Source organism: Epinephelus moara, chromosome 6, assembly GCF_006386435.1.
Source record: "Epinephelus moara isolate mb chromosome 6, YSFRI_EMoa_1.0, whole genome shotgun sequence".
NCBI classification, from domain to species: domain Eukaryota; kingdom Metazoa; phylum Chordata; class Actinopteri; order Perciformes; family Serranidae; genus Epinephelus; species Epinephelus moara.
The window spans coordinates 35,957,576-35,980,530 of record NC_065511.1 but is presented as its reverse complement, the minus strand read 5'-3'; the positions used below and the strand labels follow the sequence as shown (position 1 = coordinate 35,980,530).

General features: G+C 43.1%; 1 protein-coding gene across 2 annotated transcripts in view; it reads left to right on the top strand.

The window, feature by feature from the left end:
* The window catches only part of nr2f5 (nuclear receptor subfamily 2, group F, member 5), a 29,575-nt gene extending 6,991 nt beyond the window's left edge, over positions 1 to 22,584 (top strand). For both annotated transcript variants that reach the window (XM_050046296.1, XM_050046297.1), the window contains exons 2-4: positions 10,412 to 10,692; positions 13,168 to 13,414; positions 20,359 to 22,584. In XM_050046296.1, coding sequence (XP_049902253.1) covers positions 10,412 to 10,692; positions 13,168 to 13,414; positions 20,359 to 20,678 — 848 coding nt within the window. In that variant the 3' untranslated portion in view covers positions 20,679 to 22,584. The remainder of the gene's footprint in view (positions 1 to 10,411; positions 10,693 to 13,167; positions 13,415 to 20,358) is intronic.
* Positions 22,585 to 22,955: the final 371 nt, after the last annotated feature.

Genomic DNA, 22,955 nt, shown 5'->3' with positions numbered 1-22,955 from the left:
AAACACTGCAGTGTGTGGCCTCCTTTTGGCTCCGAAAACCTTTACTTATCCCAGTAATTTAGCTATTGACAAATTCAAATGCTTAACCCCTGTCAGCGCACTCGCAGAGGCCTCTCAAAGGAAAATAGCTCCCATTCACATAACGCTCAGCCTCCATTAAAGTGACACACTGGAGCCTGTGACGTTACCTCCAAGGCTTACTTTAATATTACAGAATAGATGAATGATGCTGCTTTTTAATGCTTTTGGACACATCAAGGTGAAGAGGCTTCGCGCCGCAGCGTAATAAGCTCTTCCCTTTAAAGGGTGTGCCTCTTTCTGCACATCCCACTGTATTGCTAATGCGACCAAGGTAACGTGACCCCTCTCAGGTGCAGTCAGTCAATCACTCTACTGACTGGACTGTTTTGCTTGTGACTTAAGTAGCTCAACCTGTTTTTGTGTGTCACTCGGGTCACGTGTAATGACATGCGCTCGAGAAAGAGGTGCAGAATTCGTCAGAAACATTCAAACCCCCCCCCGCGCCTTAGACGAGGCTTCTCCTTCAGTCTGCCGCACATCCGTTCTCTAATATAGCCCCTGTGGGGGAATCTGGGCGCATTTATAATTTAGGCATTTAGTTGATGATCTTATACATGCTCACTGAGTGGGAGTGCAACAGAAGTACTCATGAAGAAGAAGCCACAGCTGCAACAAACTATTCCCATTTAGAAACAACAGTTTTATACAGGTATTTAAATGACTGTGTGATAGTTAGAGTTCCTCTCTGACCTCATGACCTCCGCTATATCAGCAAATAGTCATTTTACACCCAGAAAAACTTTACTTACCCTCTTATAGTTTCTATCAGCCCTGTCACCAGAAGAAAACCGTGCCATTGTACATTTCTGCAAACTACAAATAGCCTTTTTTTTTTTTTTTTTTTTTTTTTTAACATTTGTACGTTTCATATGTTTCATATCAGTGTGTATAAAGTGACACAGTATGTAAGCTGACGTTGTCATCGGGAGGTGGAGGGGATAGTGGATGGTGTCACCCTGGCGAGACGCCTGCCAAGCTGCAGACCGCTGTTCAAGACCAAAAAACAACAAAACTTTGCTGTTTCTGGCGGCTTTTCAGGCACCAAACTTGAGTGTTTTTTAGTGACTTGTTGCTATTTTTCCACCGGAGATAGTGCCACGAAAAGCTTTTTTTTTTTACCAAGACAGAGCTGCATTTTTTGCCAAGATTGTGCAACAAAAACTTGTATTTTAAACCTTATCTTAATTTTTTTCTAACCATGATCAAGTGTTTTTGTGCCTAAACCTGCACAGTGCTGTTGAAACGTAAAGATTCAACATACCCGATTCATAGTAATGTACAAATGTAACATATGGTGGTTTGCAGAAACGTTCAATGCCAACATTTTTCTGGCATTTGGGTTGTTTCCATTCATGCAGATACAGATATTTTGGTTTCGTTTGCTCAGGTTTTGAGATCTGCCATTAAGACCTGTGCCGCCACCCTAAATACAAGAGAAAGTATTTTTGCATAATACTAAAAGTGAAAATGCGTTGTTTTTTTGTGTGGACTTTTTGCTGCCGAAACTGAAATTATAAAATAAATAAAATATATAAATAGAATAAAATAATTAATTCCTTCGTCCTTAAATGGAAAATAATAGCATGATGTGAAGCTAAAATGTGACTGTCATGTAGGTTGGTTTGCAGCTCTCTTTGAGTGTGGATGGTTTTGGATTTGAGCACCAGAAATTAAAATAGTTCACTTCCACTGTACTGGCCTGGCAGCAGAAGTCTCAGCGGCAAATATAATTTTTTAAAACAGTTTATATTGCCAAACAATTAATTCGCCTGCATGTTTTGGTGATTAACAATAAAAGACAAATAAAAATATGAAATAAAATAAAAGCAAATATTGCAACAGTCAAGAAACATAAATAAAATTGATAAAATGGACAACAAAAATAATTTATAAAAATGTACAATATATCTGTTACCTCATAATCTAAAAACATAAAACTTGGCATGTATGTTTTGGGTGAACTGGCCCTTTAAATAAATGTGTTGCTTATCTTATGGTAAAAATATTTGGTAAAGTTCCAAAAACCTATACAATTCAAGTCACAGTCTGTATGATTTTCAAAACAGAGTTACAAAGCGTTTCACATGTCACTGATTAAAACAGGCAGACATGAAAACATTTCAGATAAAGCCAGGCAGCGGAGGACACATGTATGCACAGATGTCTCCTCCAAAGGTTAAACTCAGAGTAAAGACATGAATGTGTCCCTGCTGTGTCCCACTGTGTGTTAAAGAGAGACGAGAGGGGAGGGCTGGTGTGTGTAAGTGTAAATAAGGATAGGGTGAATCAGAGTCATTGAGTTCGGGGTGAATTTGGTTTACTAATTAATTCAGGAACTGCCTCATCAAAGTCTGAGAGAGAGAGAGAGACAGACTGAGGCGACCGCATCCACACACAGTAAAAGCTACCAAACTTTCTCACGCAACCCCCCTCTGCCCTCCATGTCTCTGTCTCTTTACGTCTGTGTCACTGTTTTCCCTCTCGTTCCTGCACTGCCTCCGGTTTTTCCGCACTCTCGTTCTGTTGTGTCGCTCACGTTTCGCTGCGTACCTCTGCTCTTTCATGTTCGACACACAGCTGAGGACAGTGTTGGTCCTCTTTCAGTGTGCAGATGGCTTGTTAGTAGGGTTAGGTGAGTGGTAACGTAATATATATGGACAAATATCCATTTTGCTATGCTGTGATTCTTTTCTTTTTTTATGGTGTGTTTCCCTTCAGCGGGGTGCAGCAATTAGTAATTTTCAACAGTCCCTATTTCACTACGGAGCATCTTTTATACCAGTAAACATGCATGAATGCAACACTTTCAATGTTTTCTCCATAAAGATACACAGCACAGCATTAGCTTAGCTTTATATTTGCAACACATCGACACATTACAACAGCGTCTTTAAAAATTCTGTTTTTGCAATATTTTTTTGACCACTTGGGGGCAGCAGAAACAAGCTGTTAACAACACTGACATATTACCTCCTTATAAAGTTTAATATACCTGCTAGCAAACTGTGTCTGTCTGCTGTCGGGTGCTGGGCAGGTTTTGTACAGTCAGTTTTATCAACACATTCTCACTCCGACCTCATCACATATTGACGTTTGGTCATGGACTTTCCACGTCCACATACAACGTGCAAGGTACCCTGGGTGCATTGGTTGTTGACCTTCTTGGACACTGTGTCAAGTTCTGCCTGTTACATGCATTGTGTTCTTTCAAAATACACTTCAGTTTTCACAGGAAATTTAACGTTTACATACAGTCTCTATCAAAATAAATGCACTCCGTCGGTACGACACTGCAAATTGATGTTTTGACCTTCAACAACAAACACACATGGTTGGGTTTAGGAAAGAAGAACAGGGTTTGGCTTTATAATCTTACGGGATGCAAACACTGCTCTCTCAGGTGAAAGTTGGTGTTTACATTTTTGCCGCCTTAATTTTCATCCTTCTACCGCTGTGTTTCCCCCTGACGCCGCCAGGTACCGTTAAACTGTAACAGCAACCAGCCGCGTACCATGCCGACATTAAAAAATGCCTTTTTTGTTGGTTTCTGACACTGCAAGTCAGTGCCCAAACGCCAGATTTGACGTCTTTGGAGTGAGACCGGGCTCATTTTTGGGCTTTTTGAGAGCACTGAGAAACATTTAACTTTACTGGCTTGAAAAAAACAAACTAGAGTAGTCATGTGTTGCATTGTTTATGTAAAAATACTGATCATAGCAGCTTTAATCACTCCCTTCCCAATGATGCAATCACAACAATTAAAGCTAAGTCAGCCAATCCCCATGAATTCAGCACGACCTTGCAGTTTTGTCAAATCACATCAAATTCACAGCAAATTTGTTTATTTAAAACAGGTAAAGTCTCCTTCATTGTAGAGCTGCGTGCACCGTATTGACTTACTCTGCCCTCTTTCTCTCTCTGTTTATCATGACACTACAGCTGCGAGGGTGTGAGCTCTGTGCCTGGGACAGAGACACACACACAGTGACAAGGCTAACTGTTAGCATCACACAGCTAACTTTACCTAGCTGTTATTAATGGGTTTAATGACAGAGTCGAGCTGTTTGGGTGTCAGTGTGAGATTGTTGGGACTGTTTAATGGCTTGGTGTGGATGTTAGTCGCTGCTGCTTACTTGTTAGCTCGTGCTAACTGGGCAGAGATAGCGGAGGGAGAACGGCTCACCTTCAGCATTGTGTTGAACGGCAGCAACAGCTGATCGGCGGTGATCTTCCACCCTCCTACCATCAGAAATAGTTTCTCAATCTGTGGGAAACACTGAATGCTCATAATAATTCAGGATTCAGCATTTCAGGCCGCAACAAGCCCAGAAAAAGCTTCTGAAATCCTGCAGGGACTGAATCATGGAGAACCGTTTTGAAATGTGTTGGAAATGCTGAACACAAACAGTGTTTGGTGGATGTTTAATGTGAGAATTTATTTTTCTTGGCAGTATAATATGTTTCTGTTGAATAAATAGAAGACGAACTCGGTCTTGCACAACAGCGCACAACTGGACAAATACTGTGAACCATGGACTCAGCCAGACGGTGTCAAGCCACAGTCCACAGTATCTGTACACCTCATATCATTTACCTAGAAATAAATACTAAGAAACACTTAATAGTTAAGACACATTTGAGTATGATATAAAGATATTTGAAATGTATCTTAATGAGTGTTAGTCAACCACAATGGCACCAAAAATAAAAGAGCATCACAGACACATTATACGTGAGCATTTCAGAGTGGAGACCAGGTATTCAAACACTGACTTTTTCTGCTCAGTAACATCATGTTGTTTGTCCCTTCTCTTTTTATCTCTTTAACTCTCTCCTGGTTTACACATTAGCTCCTCTCTGCCTCCTATCTGCCTCTCGTTTGGAGCGTTGCCCTGCAGAGCACTGACCTGCAGGTCAAAGATCAGAGCCAAAATAAAACTGGGAGAGCCACGGGGATATTACCTTGGTGTCACATCACACACTGCCCTCTCGGCTGGATCGCACACATGTACAGTGACACACATACAGCCACCGAAGCTTATAAAATTATATTTATTTTACCCTCCAAATGTTTTAAATAAGCAGATTTTTTTTTTTTTTTTAAGCTTTGCAACCACACATTTTGATATTTATTTAAATGCAAGATTTTCTAATGTTGTTAACCTCTCTGCACACACACACATACATGCACACTCGGCTGAGCGGTGGCGAGATGTGACAGGGAGAGACAGGCGCAGGTTCACGCAGGGTAAAGTGTTTATTTTTCGCTCGCCAATGGAAGCTTTAGAAATGGAAAAATCTACTTATTAAACGCAACTGTCAGACTGAGCCAAATCTATAATGCGTCTGTGTTGCCCCGGCAGCGTGACCTTTTAGTCCAAATGTTGATAGGCCTTAATTGTATTTAGCTGCTGTAATTCCACTAACAGTCTGACCCAGAGGCTAATCCAGGGCAGCCAGGCAGCGAACTGTGCACTCTGCCAGCTGCCATTTGCTGAAGTGGCATTTTGAAAGTCGCAGCTGAAATGTCCCATGGTACCTCTGTTTGCGTGCACTTTCCTCCTCTCCCTCGTTCTCCTGCCCTCATTTCATGCCCTACCTACGTGCACGGGATGCTGTTTTGTTTTGGGTTTTAGGGATTTGTAGATATTTTTTAGTACTTATTTTTAGCGCCCTGAATTTGGCATCTGAATAAATTTTGTTCGCCAGAGAGGAACGACTTTATATCGTTAGGATTTTGAACGTTTTCCCTCCTCTTTGTCGTCTGATGACAAGCTCAGTCAATTACATTAAGCTAAGCCACAGTGTAACAATTAAAAATCAGGAAACAGTTTATGGCAGACATCCAAATCTGACTTTATACTCCCATCCCCCTCCTTTGTTCCCCCATCTCTCCAACCCTGCTTTCGTTTTTGTCTTATCCTCGGGCATCTGCTTCTCTCTAATGTCATTTCTGTCTCTCCGCTCTCTCGCTGCCCTTCTCTGTGTCAAGATACTACATCTCTCTGTCTCCGTCTTCCTCTCTATTCCTTCGGACCTTTCCATAATCACCCCCCCCTCTCCCTTTCCTTTCTTTCTGCTCCTCAGTCTCGTCCAGCCAGCTGTAGGCGAGCGAAAACAGAGAGCGATGTGTCTCAGTCAGAAGTGCTCGAGTGCTCTGCCTCTCAGCCACGAGTGACCTCCACAATGAGGCTTTTGAAAAGTCAAGTGGATCAAGTAGATTCGCCACCATCTGCAGGATTAAGCACTAATCAATATGAGAGCAGATTAATAGCTGTGAATTCAGAGACATGACACGCAGCAGGGTCCCAACAGGTCGTGGAATTTGTGGAACGTCATTGAATTTCGAAGAATTTGATGTATTCTCCATGAAAGTCAGACACAATGTGTTTTTACAGCTCAGTCAGTGAGACGCCCAAAAGAAGTGGAAACCAGGTTGTTCGACCCTGTTGAAGATTTTTTTTTTTTTCGGATGACATTAACAAGCCAGGGCAGAGTGACAGTTTTAGGTTATGGAAGTGCTCTGACTTAGATGTGGACAGTCAGGGAAGAGTCTTTTGAGACTTGCCTCTCGGGGAACACGACAGAATCAGTCCTTTCAGCAAGTGCCCCAAAATGACACATGCTCAAGTTCTCCAGCTTCCTTAGAAGTTCTGACTGCTGTGAGCGAAGGAGGACGTTATTATAGACCGACAAAGTCTGAGCCACAAAACATCGGATTTAGTTTCCTGTTTCCCACCAACAGTCAGCGTTAGTTTCTTATAACCATGACCACAATCATCTGTAACTTTAACCACATGTCTCAAGGCAATTGAATCGAACGCAACTGGACTTGGTTTTTGTTAGTTTTGTTGTTTTTAACCACGTTTATTATTTTAACCACAACAGAAAAGGTCCCCGAGTCTTAAAGGGCAGTTTCGGTATTTTTCAGCCAGCACCCTATTTTCCCATGATTTCATATAGGTGACTAATAGAGACAACAATCTTTGAAATTGGTCCAGTTTTGTGAGAGACCGCTGCAGCCACAGAGGCGAAACAGGCTGCAATGTAATCCCTATGGGCAATTGTGCACCATCATTTTATGTCCATTCATAGTGCTTGTTTTTGCCGCTGACAGGCTCAGGTTTTTATTACAAGTGTCTGACATTTGTACAGAAAGGACCCCTCAGAGAACAGAAACCTTTTTTCTTATCGTTGGCTGGTCTGTCTGTTAGCATGACCAAGTCTCGCTCAAGCAGAAGTCTCATTCCGAAGTCTTGCAAGAGGTGAATTGTTGCGGGAACAACAATGGTGGAAACGTTAGTGAGAGTTGGAGAGAGGAGTCCAGAAAGCATAGCTTAGTGTTATCTGAAAGCTTTTCAATGTCACGGCTGAATATTTAGCTGATTTTGGATAGGAAGAACTTTTGATTTCTGTGTAAGGTCCTTTTCCGTAATGTTGTCAGACACTTCTCATGACAATCTGAGCCTGTCAGCGGAAAAAAACAAACACTTTAAATGGACATAAATTGATGGTGCACAATTGACCTTTCACTTGATGGTCCAACAAGCTGTCGCAGTAAGCATGGATCCCACACTGTAACTAACTGCACTCCCTGAAGAAATACTATCATATTTTTTGAAAAATGAAAGAGTGACTCCAGAGAGAAGCAGACAGAGGGGTCTACAGTCTGTGTTTGAAGGATATATCCAGGATGTCAAACTGACTCAGCAGCAACAACAGGTTAAAAAGACAAAGATAGTTAGAAGCTAAAGCCGAACTATAGGCTACAGATCACAGTGTAAAAGTGAACCACCACATCACTGCTGATCGCCACACAAGACAATGAATATAAAGGGAAACTTTGCTAATATTGAACCAGCTGTGTGGCATCACAGTGTGTGCAGATGAACAGTGTTTGGCTTCGACAGGGATCTCTGGGCGAAGTCAAACAACGTTGCGATGACACACAGCTGGTTGAATATGAGCAGTTTCCCTGCTTCCCTTCACTGGTTCCTGTACAGCAGGGTCGGTCATTGTTTCACTGTTATAATCGTTAAAAAGCAAAAGCAGCATGTGTATACATTCAGTAGGCTATATCTTCAGTAGCTAGCTAGCTAACCCTACACTTTTCAGGGTTTGATTTTGGTTTTGGAACAGGGAAGAAACGTATATCTCTTTCCAACCTCTCCAGGTAACGAGTATCATTAATACACGACGTGCCCCATGCACAACATTTAGCTCCAAATCCACAAAACCAGCCTGAAAATGAAGGAAATCTGAAACGACTGCATTAGAGTCAATGGAGCACAGCTGTGTTGTTGTCGGACCCTGATCTGAGCCGGCCTGATGCTACGTTATCATTAGCCAGTCTGCATCCGCGGGCGTGACTTAGCGAAGGGTCAATTGTTTGTTACGTTGCAGCTGGAGCGCTCTCTGTCAACACTGGACCAATTTCAAAAGCTGTTGTTCCCATTAGTCACGTAGACACGAGGACGTGAAAAACAGGGTCCAAGGTCGAAAATACTGAAGTTTCCCTTTAACTATGTAGTTACTTGGACCCAACCACAACATTTCGTTGTGCGTCGTTCAAAAGGGCAGTTACAAACAAGTAGCTTGATATTTAATTTGAAGGACTTGTTGATTCTTTTACAAGCCTGTGTTACAGTGACATGACTGACTGACAGCAGCAGCACTGTATGATTTAACAGTCTTTCATCTTAGTGACTGAAAACATATTTGACCAGGTAATCTTTGTGGAAACTGCAGCAGCGCCTTGCTCTTTACTTTCAACCCCTGCTGCCCAAAGCGGTGTGTGATTTTTTTTTAGTTTGTGTAACCCCACAAAGACAGACACGTGTTGCTAATCCGACAGCCGTCCTTTGCGAAGCAAGACGAGAGCCGCCGCAGTGTGAGTGACAAGGAATCTCTCATTGTGCAAAGTCTTTGTGACAGGCAACACCTCCTCACAGCTCAGCCACAGTGAGACTGCACTGTTTGCCAAAGGAGACCGCATTCTTTTCCGGGAACACACGGGTTGACACAAGTTCACGGGGAAAACTAGTAGTTTGAGGTCAACACCTTTTGTGCAGAGGTATTTTTTCGTCCCGCTCAGAGGGCCGGCTAGAATTAGAGGCATTTTTTTAACGCTCTTGAGCGATTTGACCTCTCGTTTTTCAGACGTGCCGTGGTGCGTTCGATTGACACAGCTGCTGTGTGTGAGGTGACAGGTGATGCGGAGTTGAAAAGCATTTTCCAGACCCCTCCTTTTTCCCTTTTCACCTCCTGGTTCCACCTGTCTCTTTATGTAAACCACTGCTCTCTATCTGAAGCCTCATCTCAGGCTATATTCAAATGAATTGAACTCCGCACCTTTTCTCTCTCTCTCTCTGCCCTCAGTCTCCCTTTCTCAACTTATCACCTCACACTCTCCCTCTCCACCTTATCTAGCCATTTCACCCTTTTACCTCATTTTTCCCCTCACACGTGGCCCCTACCCTTTGCATTCCCACTGCCTCTTCCCCCCCGCCCCCATCTCTCTCTGTGTAACAGTAGATGGAGTTATTAGTCAGACAGTGGGGATGACTGAACAGGTGTTTTCCAAATGGGCCTTTGAGCACTCGCCGCATCATCATCGCTCCACAGGGGGGGGTTGGGTGTTTGTGCGTGTGTGTACGAGAGCTTGGCCTCTGCGTGCCCTTTTCCCCTCAGGCTGAGCCATTTGCCAGTAGAGGAAGGAGGAGGAATGGGAGGAGGAGGGGGCATGTTACCGTATGTATTCATGTGTGGTGCGTGCATGTGTGTATGCATGCAGCATGTGGGTGCATTACATGTGTAGGTGTGAAGAAGTGTTATATCTTTACCAGCTGCTGCTTGTCATTACTCATTGATGCACAACAGCAGTGCAGAATGGCCTTGGCCTGGCCACTTTCCACCGCTCGGCTGAAAAGACGAGCGCTGACATATTTAGGAGTCGGAGAAATGTTCCCGTCTCCACACTTTTTCGCCCCTTTGACCCCATTCTGCAACCCCCCCCCCGACCTGACACATTTGACATGCCCAATTTCACTCTTTCTTTTCTGTCTTCGTCTCCTCTCCCTTGTGTTTCTCTTGCAGGCTTTTAGGTTTAACTTTGCTTTACATGCGGGCTGCGCACAGGATGTAAACCAGGTTTCAGCGCGTAGCAGGCCTCCTAAATCACAAAAGCACAATAACAACCTGATGACAGATATTTATTGTCTGTTAAAAGTTGGACTGAGATGACGACATACGCAAAAACAAATATTTATGAGCTAAAATTCCAGATTCACGCGGCTGAATTCTCATCTTCTCCTGTCTTGTTTTCCACCAGCTGTACAACGAGGACGTACATCGAACTCCCAGAGCAGCCCGGGACAGTACCTGACCAACGGCACCGACCCGTACAATGGCCAGCCCTACCTGTCTGGCTTCATTTCTCTGCTGCTGCGCGCCGAGCCCTACCCCACATCCCGCTACGGGGCCCAGTGCATGCAGGGAAACAACCTGATGGGTATCGAGAACATTTGTGAGCTGGCGGCGAGGCTGCTCTTCAGCGCTGTAGAGTGGGCCAAGAACATCCCCTTCTTCCCTGATCTGCAGCTCATGGATCAGGTGAGTCGAACACTCTGATGACCGACGAGAGTTTACATTTAAATATCCAACCAGCAGCGTTAAAGGAATAGTTTGACATTTTGAGTCTGATGAGAAGATCGAAACCACTCTTATGTCCGTGCAGTCAGGAGAGGGGCGTTTGAAAGGCCTTCGCAAGAAAATGTTGAGCATCAGACTTTTAATTTCCTGCATTGTGGTGATGTTTTATGCACCATTGTGAGCATTTTCTGCAACAATTTAGGGTGTAAACGCCTTTAGTCATGTCAAAATGAAAGGCCTCTGCTGCTTTCATGTATTTATTTTGTGGGGAAGGCGACAGTTGCACATGTTCTAAATAATAAGGAGGACGTATCCCCTGCTTTCCTCCTGAAATCTACACCTATGGTACTGTAGATATGAAGCTACGGCTAGCAGCAAGTTAGCCTACCTTAGCATAAATACGAGAAACAGGTAGAAGCAGCTTACCTGGCTCTGTCTAAAGGAAACAAATCCGCTCACCGACACTTCAGAAGCTCACTAACTGTAACGTTATACCTCATTTCTTTGATATGTGATAAATCAAAGTGTAAAAATCACATGAGTCCCCAGGATGTTACTGTACCTGGCGTCCAGGAGACAGAGCCAGGCCAGGTGTTTCCACATGTTTCCAGTCTTTGTGCTAAGCTAAGCTAGCTTCATATTCAGCATACAGACATGAGAGTGGTATCAATTCTATCATCTAACTCTCTGGAAGAAAACTAACAAGTGTATTTTGTAAAATGTTGAATTGGTCCTTCCATAAAGCTCGCAGAGGGACAGGGACACACACACACACACACACACACACACACACACACACATTCATACACAGGTGGCCGAGGCTACCATTCAAGGTACTACTCATTTTTTTAAACACTCACACTCGGAGTGAACAGCCATCGGGAGCAATTCGGGCTTCGGTATCTTGCTCAAGGATACCTCGACATGCAGACTTGGAGGAGCCGGGGACAGAACCACTGATCTTTCGATTAGTGGACGACCCACTTTACCTCTGAGCCACAGTCGGGTCAGGGTCACAAGTATAGGGTCAGTGAAAAGTTTTGATGCCACAAACATCATTAAATTCTCTTATTCCACCAAATAAAAACAACAACAAAAAACACAGTTTCATGAAGTATTATCAACATACAGATTCTTGAGCCTATAAATAATTTACCTTTTTCTTCTTCTCCTTATTTGTGATCATCACTCAGTGGCATATAAAAAGAAATCTGCTCAGTTGTTCACCGAAGGCAGAAACATGTGGACATGTAGATTTATACCAGCTGTAAAGTCTTGGCACGGAGAGAAACCGCCTGACCTATAAATATTCACATGCACCTTGGGCAGACACAGTCAGATCACAGATATGTCATGGTATAACTGCACCATATCATTAATATATCATTAAGGTCATGTCAAAGTGTAGAAGAGATCCGTCCTGTCGCTCTCAGTGAGCGCTTTAATATTGTACCACTGTGTCTCTGCTTTCTATAAACCTACTTTCTATTGTAGCCTGCTATCAAAAGACTGTTTACACCTGGCGTCAACACGTGTTTTATAACTTTTTTTTCAGATATGAAATGATTATCTAAGGTGGATAAGATAAGATATAAGTTATAACTAGTAGTAAATACCCATGCACCATGCACGGCGACTGCAGGCAGGTTTAATGGTGGTTCTTCTCAAAACCTTAAGACAATTTAACATTTTCTTGACCTATGATCTGTAATCTACACAAATGATTTTCGCTTTGTAGCTGCGACATTTTCAGCTGTGATCACATCAAAGTTTAACTCCTTCTCCAGCAGTTTTTTGACATTATTCAGTCAGCCCATACCACATGTTACAATCATGATTATTTCATATACATATTAAATGTGTATCTCTCTTCTTACAGCTTGTCACATCCTCTTGTCGTCTCTATGACCTTTAACACTGACAATAAACCGTTCATCATGTTTAAGTTGTCTTTACGCTCAGATTCTGACGGTTAGTCGTCTCTGCGAGCTTCATGCAGCATGCCTGGTTTGCGTGTGTTTCCTTCTTCCTTTAATGAATGAATATATGACTTGTTGGGAAAAATTTGTGCATGAATGGAGCTCCTGTGCTCTCTCTAGTTTGCATTTCCTCTTTGATAATGTGACCAAATTCTGACCATCCCCAAAGGCGGTTTGGATTATTGTGTTTAGTGCATCTCGTGTTCCTTTGTGCTCAGAATTAAAGTGTGTTTGTGCTAGTTAAGTGCAGTTTGACTCATGTGGATGATAGGTGGAAATGGAGTCTAAAGCCTGCTGTACTGGAACTAGAGGCTGTGACGTATTTCAACATCATTCCTGTTAGATAGATTTTAATTGATTTGACCACCTTCAGTATTTGGAATCAATTCTTTGTCTCCATTAGCTTCTTAATAATTACCTTCCTGTGCTAACCACTCTGTAACTACCTGTATTCTAGGTGGCGCTGTTGCGTATGTCATGGAGTGAGCTCTTCGTCCTCAACGCCGCCCAGTGCTCCATGCCGCTCCATGTGGCCCCTCTGTTGGCAGCGGCAGGCCTGCACGCGTCGCCCATGTCAGCAGAGCGTGTGGTGGCCTTCATGGACCACATCCGCGTCTTCCAGGAGCAGGTGGAGAAGCTGAAGGCCCTGCAGGTGGACACGGCTGAGTATTCCTGCCTCAAGTCCATCGTGCTCTTCACGTCCGGTGAGTCTGAATGAAGCACGTGGCATATAAACAGCAAAGAGTCACAGGGAAATGCTGCATAACGTTGAAACAGGATGTTGAAGCAGGGTTTAAAATATGATGGGTGGCTGCAGAGTGGACAATCAAAAGTTTTAAAATTATTACAAATGAATGACCCAAAAATGTCAAAGTTATGGTATGACTGTTTGGGATTTTGGTGCAAGCCTACTGATGCGGGCTGCAACACATTCTCACTCCCAACTCATCAAATACCGACGAATACAGAGTAGGATTGCAACTCACTCAAAAGATTTTCACCGTATGATACCTGTCTCAGAAAATATCGTGGTTACACGGTGTGACGGCATCACAGAATTTATGTTATTATCAGTCATGATGACCCTTAAGAGTAATTTTTTTATTTTTCTGTTTTTCGGTGTAATTTTTTCTGTTTTTTTTTTGTGGTACATTTTTTTCTGTTTTTTTATGGTAATTTTGTTTCTGTTTTTCGGGGTAATTTTTTCTGTTTTTCTGTGTATTTTTTTCTGAGTTAAGAGAGCAATAGAACAACAGATGCTTTCATTCCTTTCTTGAGAGCTCGATATAGGCACCGGTCACTTGCAGGTGCCGGATGGGAGCTTCTTGCTAGATTTTGAAGTATCTCGTCTCCTCGTTCAGGAAAAAAAATACCCAGAAAAACAGAAAAAATTACACCAAAAAACAGAAAAATAAATAAATTACTCCGAGAAACAGACAAAATTACTCAGAAAAACAGGGCTTTTTTTATTTGTCAAGTGAATGCAATACGCTTTAGGTTTAGGCAACAAAAGTCTGTGATTAGGACTAGAAAAAAACATGGTTTGGCTTAAAATAAGTATGTTTGTTAGTAATGTAATATAAAGTCACGAGACATACGTCACTAGTGTAATATGATACACAAGCTAGCACACTATGTTGTTATTAAAATAACTTAGTTGACTTTTTGTTTCACAAGGAATCCGAACAGCAGTCTCCTGGGTGAAAATTTGGAGTTTATTTAACCCATTCATCTCCTCTTCCACCCACCCAATACTTTCTCGCTCTTTATACTGCAGTTTTGAAGTGTCAAAAAAGGCCACCACCTGGTGTGTCTTAAACAGCAGCTCGAGGATTCCTCTGTGTGTGGGTATCTGACGCCAAAGGCCACAGACCAAATGTCGGTATTTGACGAGTTGGGAGTGAGACTACGTTGACTCAAATCCCAATTTTTACTTTTTCAAACCAAGCAAACTGATCCAGGCTCCAAATTGTCAAACGTTTCTCTTTCTAAAGACAGTGGCCACATTTTCATGTTTACTCATGTAAACGTTTCATGGATTGACACATTAAGAGGTCGTATGTTAGATCAGTCAGGTCAAGTTTAATATCACAATATCATAATATTCTTTAAAGTCCCACACTGGCTTTAATTCCTGGCTCAAGCTCTCTGCGAAATATGTGAAAAAACTTGGACATTGAAAAAGGACATTTAAAGACAGAAATCCTTCCAGGTGGTTGAGGACATAAATTATAATATTATATTAATAAATTATATAAACAGGCAGCTGTAAGAGCTCATAGTAAAATAAAGTATAAGTATAGCGTTAGATTTTAGTGTAATAGATTAAATAAAAGTCCAAAGAAACATTTATTTGTTGAGACTGACAGGAAACACTCCTTTCACTTGATCTTTCACCTCGGCACAACCTCAGACTCACACAGGATTGTGGGTAGATTCTGATGTGAACAATAACGTCACCTCTCTCCTGTGAGCAACTTTACTATTGCTCGGGCAGAGGAGGAAGGAATTAGCAGGCGGGTGAGCCGACTTCCGCTGGCACGGTAACATTCTGTTAATTGGTTTATTTGTGTTGACGGACGCGTAATCGCAGGGTATCAAAGCACATGTAAACAGCTTAACCTGGGTTAGAGAAATGGCCAAGACGAGGGTTATTCAGTGCATTCAAGACAGAGCCCAGCTCAACTCCTGCAGAGTTCTCCTGTCAAACGCTGGTGAATTGTCTCCTCAAGTATTAAATAAATAAATAAAAATATATAATAACAATCTCTGGGCCCATGATTTAGGGCTAACTAACTTACTTGCTTACTCCTTCTTTCGTCAAGCGCAGCTGGTTGCTAGGTGACAGTAACTGGTCAGGGTGAGAATGACTGGTGATGCAACCAGGAAATCCTCCGCAGACCAGATCGTCCCATTTTGGAGACCGTTCAGTTTGGCTCATGTGGTCTTCAAAGGACGTGGCCGACATCGACTGCAAGGCCGCATCTTTCAAAGGCTGCAGCCCCTGAACTGAGACACAGCTTTAGGCTCAGAAATAGCTGATAAAAAAACAAACTGAGATTCGGGGTGTAACATTTTGTAGAGGAATCCCCTCTCAGACATGCACCTCATCCTGTAAATCTAAATGCAGTTTCACATGTCTGTCTCATGTCTGAATAAGCACCCAAGTTACTTTTAAGTGAAAGTCGTCACAGCAACCTTAGCAGTAACATTTCCAAAACATTCTCAACATGGCACAAGTCTGAACTGAATGCAGATTAATGTACAGGCTGCAGCAGCAGAAGGTGAAACAATCTTGTTAGAGCATTATCAAAAATGTATCTCTCAAACACCATAAATGAGCCCATTTAAGTTGTCAAGAAGACATAAAAATGTTCGCGGTGGTGCAGATAATGCATGAATATCCAGGAAAACACTTTACAAATAGCATGTGAGCAAATACGAATTCCTTCAGAGTTCATTGTTCAGGAGGTTTTTACCAGGAGCCAAATTAACCACAAAGGTCTCCTCCTCTGAAACAAACAGACCAGGTGATTTAAAAAGGTAGAAACACTGACTAAAGCAGTTTCACGTTACAAATCAGTGTTTCACTGATGCCGTTCTGCTTGTCCGAGGCGGGACGCTAGCCGAACACCTGCTAATATGTGCTCAGCTTTTTCCTCTGATAACTTAAAATCAAGACATTCAGGAGGTTTTTAGAGGGAGCTGAATTATCCACATAGGTCTCTTCTTCTCCAGAGAAAATTTATCTGGTGATTTAAGCTGATAAAACACCAAATAAAGCAGTTTCTTGTTAAAGTCTGTGTTTTTCTGACACTGTTCTGCTCTTCGGAGAGAGGCTGCTAACACAAATGGCCCTATCTAGAGCCAGTGTTTGGTTTGTCTGTTCTGGGCTACTGTAGAAACATGGCGGTGCAACATGCCAGACTCCACAGATGAGAACCGGCTCCCTATGTAGATATAAACTGCTCATTCTAAGGTAACGAAAACGCGACAGTTCTTATTTTCAGGTGATTAAACATGAAAGAAAACATACTTATTATATTATATTCCATTTCTACCAATACATCCCCCTAAGTCCTACTTAGGCTTTTTCATAACTGACACTTATGGCTAAATGAACAAAAAAGCCATTTAAGACACAGATGCAGCCACTAATGTATTCATGTCTAAAAAGCTGGCTAACAGCAGCATGATTAGTCAAGAGGTCCTGAAAACATTAATTTCTGTCTGTTATGAAAGAGTCAACCACGACACGACTGTAAATTTTGACCATAACTTGTCTATTTAACCGCAGAATAAAAACTTCTCAGTGCCAAACAACATCTCCCTCCTCTGCTCTGTTGGAATCCAGTTTTTCGCATGAAGCGCCAACTTCAGCTCGCAACCTTTTCACCTCCGCTGAGCCAGACCGCGACGTGACCTCTAATGCTGCAGCAGATATTGTCTCATTGGCTCCATATGTAAATGCTGCCGCTACAGTTCTCCCACCAGTCAGTCATGGTCTCTGCCCTCCATGAATTTCACTGTAATTTGATCGCTCTCTCATACAGCAAAAGACCGCTATTGACCCTGTGAGTAGCTGCTTGTGACTCACTTAAATCCTCCCCTTCTCTTTTTTTTGGCTTTTTGAGTGCTCCTCTGCTAAGCTGTATTTTGGTTTCTGCCCATGTAATAGATTGTATGTTTTGTGAGAAGAACCGAGAGACAAGTAAATTACTTAGTTTTGATAGAGAAAGAAAATATGAGCCCACCAAGCCACATGTTTCTTAATAAAAAGGAAGCCAGCAGCCATGATCTGCTAACAAAGCATCCTTGTGACATTTAGTTAACCTTGCCCAGTAATTTAATTTTCGTACCTGAATTAAACCGCTCCAAATTGGATTTAATGACAAAGAAAATGTCTATTTATAGCTGTTTTTATCCAGAGGTCTTCAGAGAAAACAGCAGACTTGAGCCTCACACCCTCACTGTGCTGCATTATGTTCTCCCCACTGAGCTGCAGACGAGATTAAATCAAAATACAATGGTGTTGCATCTTGAGGAAACCCATGAGATAGGCATTGTTTTGATCCTGCTTATATACAAACCCTGTTGAGGTTTATCCCAACAGTCACTGGGCTCCAGTGCCAGCCAAAATACTGTCACATCTGGGATACTTCACCAAGAGATCATGCTTTGTGACCCAGGGGGAAACGGATGGTGAAGAAGCCAACACCGAGATGTCCCTCGTCCCTGGTTTTTTTATTGCATTCTCCCTCTTTTCTCCCGTGCATGGCTTGTCAGATTCACTCTGCGTGTACCGAGCATCTCTCCTCCATGTATGTAGGTGGCAGTGGATCCACCTTTCCTCTCTCTTCCTTGCTTTCATCCGCCATCTCTCCTTCATGATCCCATCTATTATTGAAACCAGTCATCCACCCCTCCTCCCTACGCTCCCCAAACCCAACCCCGAGCCCAGCCCAGGCCCCGGGACCCCTGCCCCCACCACAGGAGTTGAATTATGTATGTTGGGTTTCAGTGAGACGGAGGATTCGCAACAGCCCCGGCCATGACCTACATAACCCCTGTAGCCCTGAGCATCCCATGTGACCTCCCTGTATGTGGGCAGATGTGCCCACATGTATGCACATCACAAAAAAACTGCGAGTGTCATGTTGAAAGCAGACAATGCATTTAGTGAAAGATATTAACACAGAAATTGGAATTTAATGAAGACGGACATGCACACACACACACACACACACACACACACACTAGATAGCCCCGTTAATAAACCTGACTCCTGCAGACCTGGTAGGATGAGCTAACAAGCTCAGACAAACACCAATCGTCTCTCACCTCCCTCTGAGTCCCCTCCCTCCGCTCCCCCTGTGAAGCTCAGTCCCATCAAGGCGCATCAGAGATCGGGCATCTCAGTCCTGCCACCCTGATCCCTCACCCCCACTGACCCGGTGTGTGCCCAAGGATCAGACAAAAGAACACGCCGCTTGGCGTGTAAGGGCGCCCACAGAGCTGTCGCTTCGGCACGCGATGTGGTTTCAGTCCCACAGACAGCTTTACTAATCCCAACCAGGCAGTGAGTGCCTTGTCACGCAGGACCCAAAATGGCGGCCAGACAAAAAAGTAGTCCAGCTGACCCCCGAGTGGAGGGGAGTACAGCTGAAGTGGGAGCAATTATTCACTCAGGATGATGAGAACAGTGGCGGCTGGGGGTGGGGAGAGGTTGACACACTCGATTAAAATATGACGTAAATTAAATTTTTTTGTTGTGCAGCACTAAGGCCCAGCAGGGTTTACACAGGGGACAGATCAAAGTGTGAGATGACAAAGGGGAGCCACGATGCAAGGTGACAGGTTAAAACCTACGGGCCAGCGCTTTTAGACAAGAGAAAGAAGAAATTGCCCTCATCGAAAACCTGTCTTCCAAATGAGGGTTCACGCAGGGGGCAGAGTCAGAGAGCACTCCCTCTGAATGTACAGTATGTGGCAGAGTACAGTGAAATGTGTCTTTGTTTTGAGTTCACACATCTCTGACCTCCTTTGCTAAATCCCCCGTGCTCTCCACCGCACACACAGAGGGTGCGAAAAGTACCACGCACGGTGTTACACACTCTATCGGTTGTGCGAGACTCTTGCCAAGGCGGGGGCCAACAGGAGGGGAGGTGTGAGGAGGCGGGAGGCAGAACATGACCTCCAGCTGCGGCGAGAGGGAACGTTGTAGTGTGCTGTGAACACGGACCACAGGGGTGGAGTAGATACGTTATCTCTGCAGTGACAACCTCCATTTCCTCAAGTTTGAGCAAGATTTCTCTGACTTCAGGAATTTGAAATGAAAATGAAAAAAATATCTAAGATACTGTCAGCTCTTTAATGCGTTTCATTACCCGTCTGTGTCAGCATTTATCTGGTTTAATCAACTAGATGATATTTACACTACATGTACAGTGTCAGGTCAAGTCTGCACATTGAGCCACCCATGGGCACATTATAAGACAATGGGCCCATGGACACAGATATGCAAAAGGGACCCAACCAGCAAAGGAGCAAGACAGACAGACTTTTTGTTTTTTGTTTGCCACTTTTTTGTGGATTTGTGTGTCATTGTGGTTGTTTTGTGCACTTTTTGTAATTACTTTGTGTCTCTTTGTAGTTGTTTTCCCCCTTTTTATAGTAATTTTGTGTGTCTTTGACGTTGTTTTGCCCCTTCTTGTAATTATTTTGTCTCTTTGTGGTTGTTTTGCCCCTTTTTGTAGTCGTTTTTNATTTTGTGTGTCTTTGAGGTTGATTTTCCCCTTTTTGTAGTATTTTTTTGTCATTTTGTGGTTGTTTTGTGCATTTTTTTAGTCATTTTGTGTGTCTTTGTGGTTGTTTTGTGCCTTTCTGTAGGCCTATTCAGTAATCCATCCACGGAGCCACCCACTTATCATCCAACATGAGTTAAATCCTTACAAAAATCTAAGTCTCAGTTATCAGACCACACAGTATCAACCAAAAATAAATCCCAGACACAACAACCAGCCATGTGTCCATGTAGAGTGTCATTTTTGTGGATTGTGTTTACTGTCTTGCAGAGTCCTTTCAGACACTATAATAAGGATTCTGTTTGATAAACTATAAATCTTTATATTCTCTTCCTTCTCTGTAGATGCTATGGGGCTGTCAGACGTTGCCCACGTGGAGAGCATTCAGGAGAAGTCCCAGTGCGCCCTGGAGGAGTATGTAAGGAACCAATACCCCAGCCAGCCCAATCGCTTTGGACGTCTCCTCCTCCGCCTGCCCTCCCTGCGCATCGTCTCCTCTCCGGTCATAGAGCAGCTGTTCTTTGTTCGCCTGGTCGGGAAGACGCCCATTGAGACACTGCTCCGCGACATGCTGCTCTCAGGCTCCAGCTACAACTGGCCGTACATGCCCGCTGTGCAGCGCGACCGGCCCATCTCCCTCCACTACAACGAGAACGGGCCCTGAGGCGGAGAGACAGACGAAGGAGAAGCTGCAGAAAAGGCTGAACGTCCATCTGACCACTCCTCCATCCATCCATCCATCCATCCATCCATCCTTCCTTCCCTTCATTCTCTGCATTCTCAGCTCCCTCACCATTCCGCTCAGAAAACCCCAACTGACGATATAATCAGTTCCCATCCAGGTTTCACAAGCCAGCCAATCATTCAAACATGGCCACTGCAGAGACTTGGTGGGCCGCTGCAGTCCCTCAGCCGACGGTGCAGTCTACATGTGAGACGTGGCACGAGATGGACACGTTGGTAGAACGGGTTATTGCGCAGTTCACCAGCAGGTCCGTTGGACTCACTTCAGATGTCAGTCTCAAACCCCCCATGAAAACAGGGGCAGCAAAAGACAAAACATTCTGCGTTACTGTTGGTGCTACGCCTACATTCACAGAGGCTGTGTAAAAGCATCGCAGTAATACTGAGCAAGGGCTTTGCCTATGGAACTCTACAACCAAGAGCACAAGGCCCGTTGTACATTTACCAATTTTTGAAAAGAAAGCCAGAAGCCATTAAAAAAAAAAAGAGAAAAAGACAAATGCCAAAATGTCTTGGACTTTTGCAGAGGACATGTTTTAATGTGTGTGTTTGTATTAGCACTGTTTATATGGAGAGAAAAACTCATGATTGTGTCCATATGTACAGTATATCGTTGATTCATAGGCATCTATAGCATATTAGTGGGAAAAAGCTCAGGTTCAAAGGGTGGGTAGAAAGACAGACATGCCAATATCAGTACAAGAGCAAAAAGACAAACCCAGTAAAATTTACACTTATCAGCAGCCTGTGCCAAAGCTGAAAAAATGCATATTTGTTTGGATATTTTTGTGGTAATGTTGGTGATTTAAAAAAAAAAAGAAAAAAAAGTAATGTTTGGTTTGTCTATAATTTGACCATGTTTTGGGTCTCAGGGGGAGAGAAGGAGTTTGTAAAGAAAAAATACAAATAAAAGCGTAGGCACTTGCATCGTAAACTTGTCAAAACCTACACTTACTCCTGTAAAATCACAGCACTGGTAGATTCTTGCTACCCTTATGCCATTTGATTGACTTACATTTATACTTTTTCAAAAGGCCTGTTAACGCTCATAACATGTCGTTATCACAGGAGTGACACAGCTCATCTGTGGTATTGTTTTATTGTCATGATTGTCAATATTGGACCTTTTGGACTGGGGGGGAGCGTTTTACAAAACTAGCTGTACTTGCCTTAGAACAAAGATTTTGTCACTGAGCATTTATCTTATGACTGTGCCATAATCTCTCGTTACCTGTTATAACAGGTATTATGTCCTGTCAGGAGAGGAAATGAACTCACATAATGTAAAAATGAGTAATGTGTGCGTAAAGTGATGCAAAATACAAAGATTTTAATGCATCAATAAAAGAACAGACATTTCTGCTTTAACATCACCAGCACTTCCTTTTTTTAAACCTCATGTGAGCTCTTTTCCTCTTCCTGATGATATTGTCATGTAGGGAAAACCCCCTCGACTCATGTCATTTGAGCTTATTGTACCGATACCGTAGAGAACAGTATCACTAACCTCTGAAAACCTCAGTCTATGTTACAATATTATCCCAGTTGGACTTATGACTGTGACTTAGCGTAGGACTATTTTAAGTTGTTTTTTTTTTTCTTCCCCTTGGTGGAAGCGAGTTTGTTTCGACAACCTGTCTCACATTTCCAACATGGCACTGTGGTATTAACATTGGTATTGGAAAAGCCATCTGGGACCTTAGAAAGCAGTCTGTTGATACGTGAATTCACAGAAAGTTCCTATGAGTTTGTTTTTATCCCCTCTACTTTTGTTTGGAAATATGGATTATCCATTAATTGAAATAAAATTCTGTTGTTCACAGTAAGTTTTCTGCCGTCTTTTACTGTCACGTGACTCTCAACAACACAGAAATGTGTTCAAAGCAGCACATAAAATGAGTATTGGATCAGTGATCGGATGTTTGTTTCTCCCCTGAAGTTTTTCTGGACACAGATTTGTGCCTTTTTAGTTTTAAACAGAGAGCCGAATATTTTCTGGTCTAGATGTTCATCTTTTGTACTTGTGATGCAGCCACATACTCAGCAATACGTTGGAAGATCTCCAGCTGTGAGTCAGGTAACATTATCAGTGGGAAAAGTTCGACAGAGCTTCATGTCCAGAGAGGTCACAGTCTGCACTCGGTTGAGACTCTGTAGGTAGGACAGTGGTTCCCAACTGGTCCAGCCACAGGGTCCA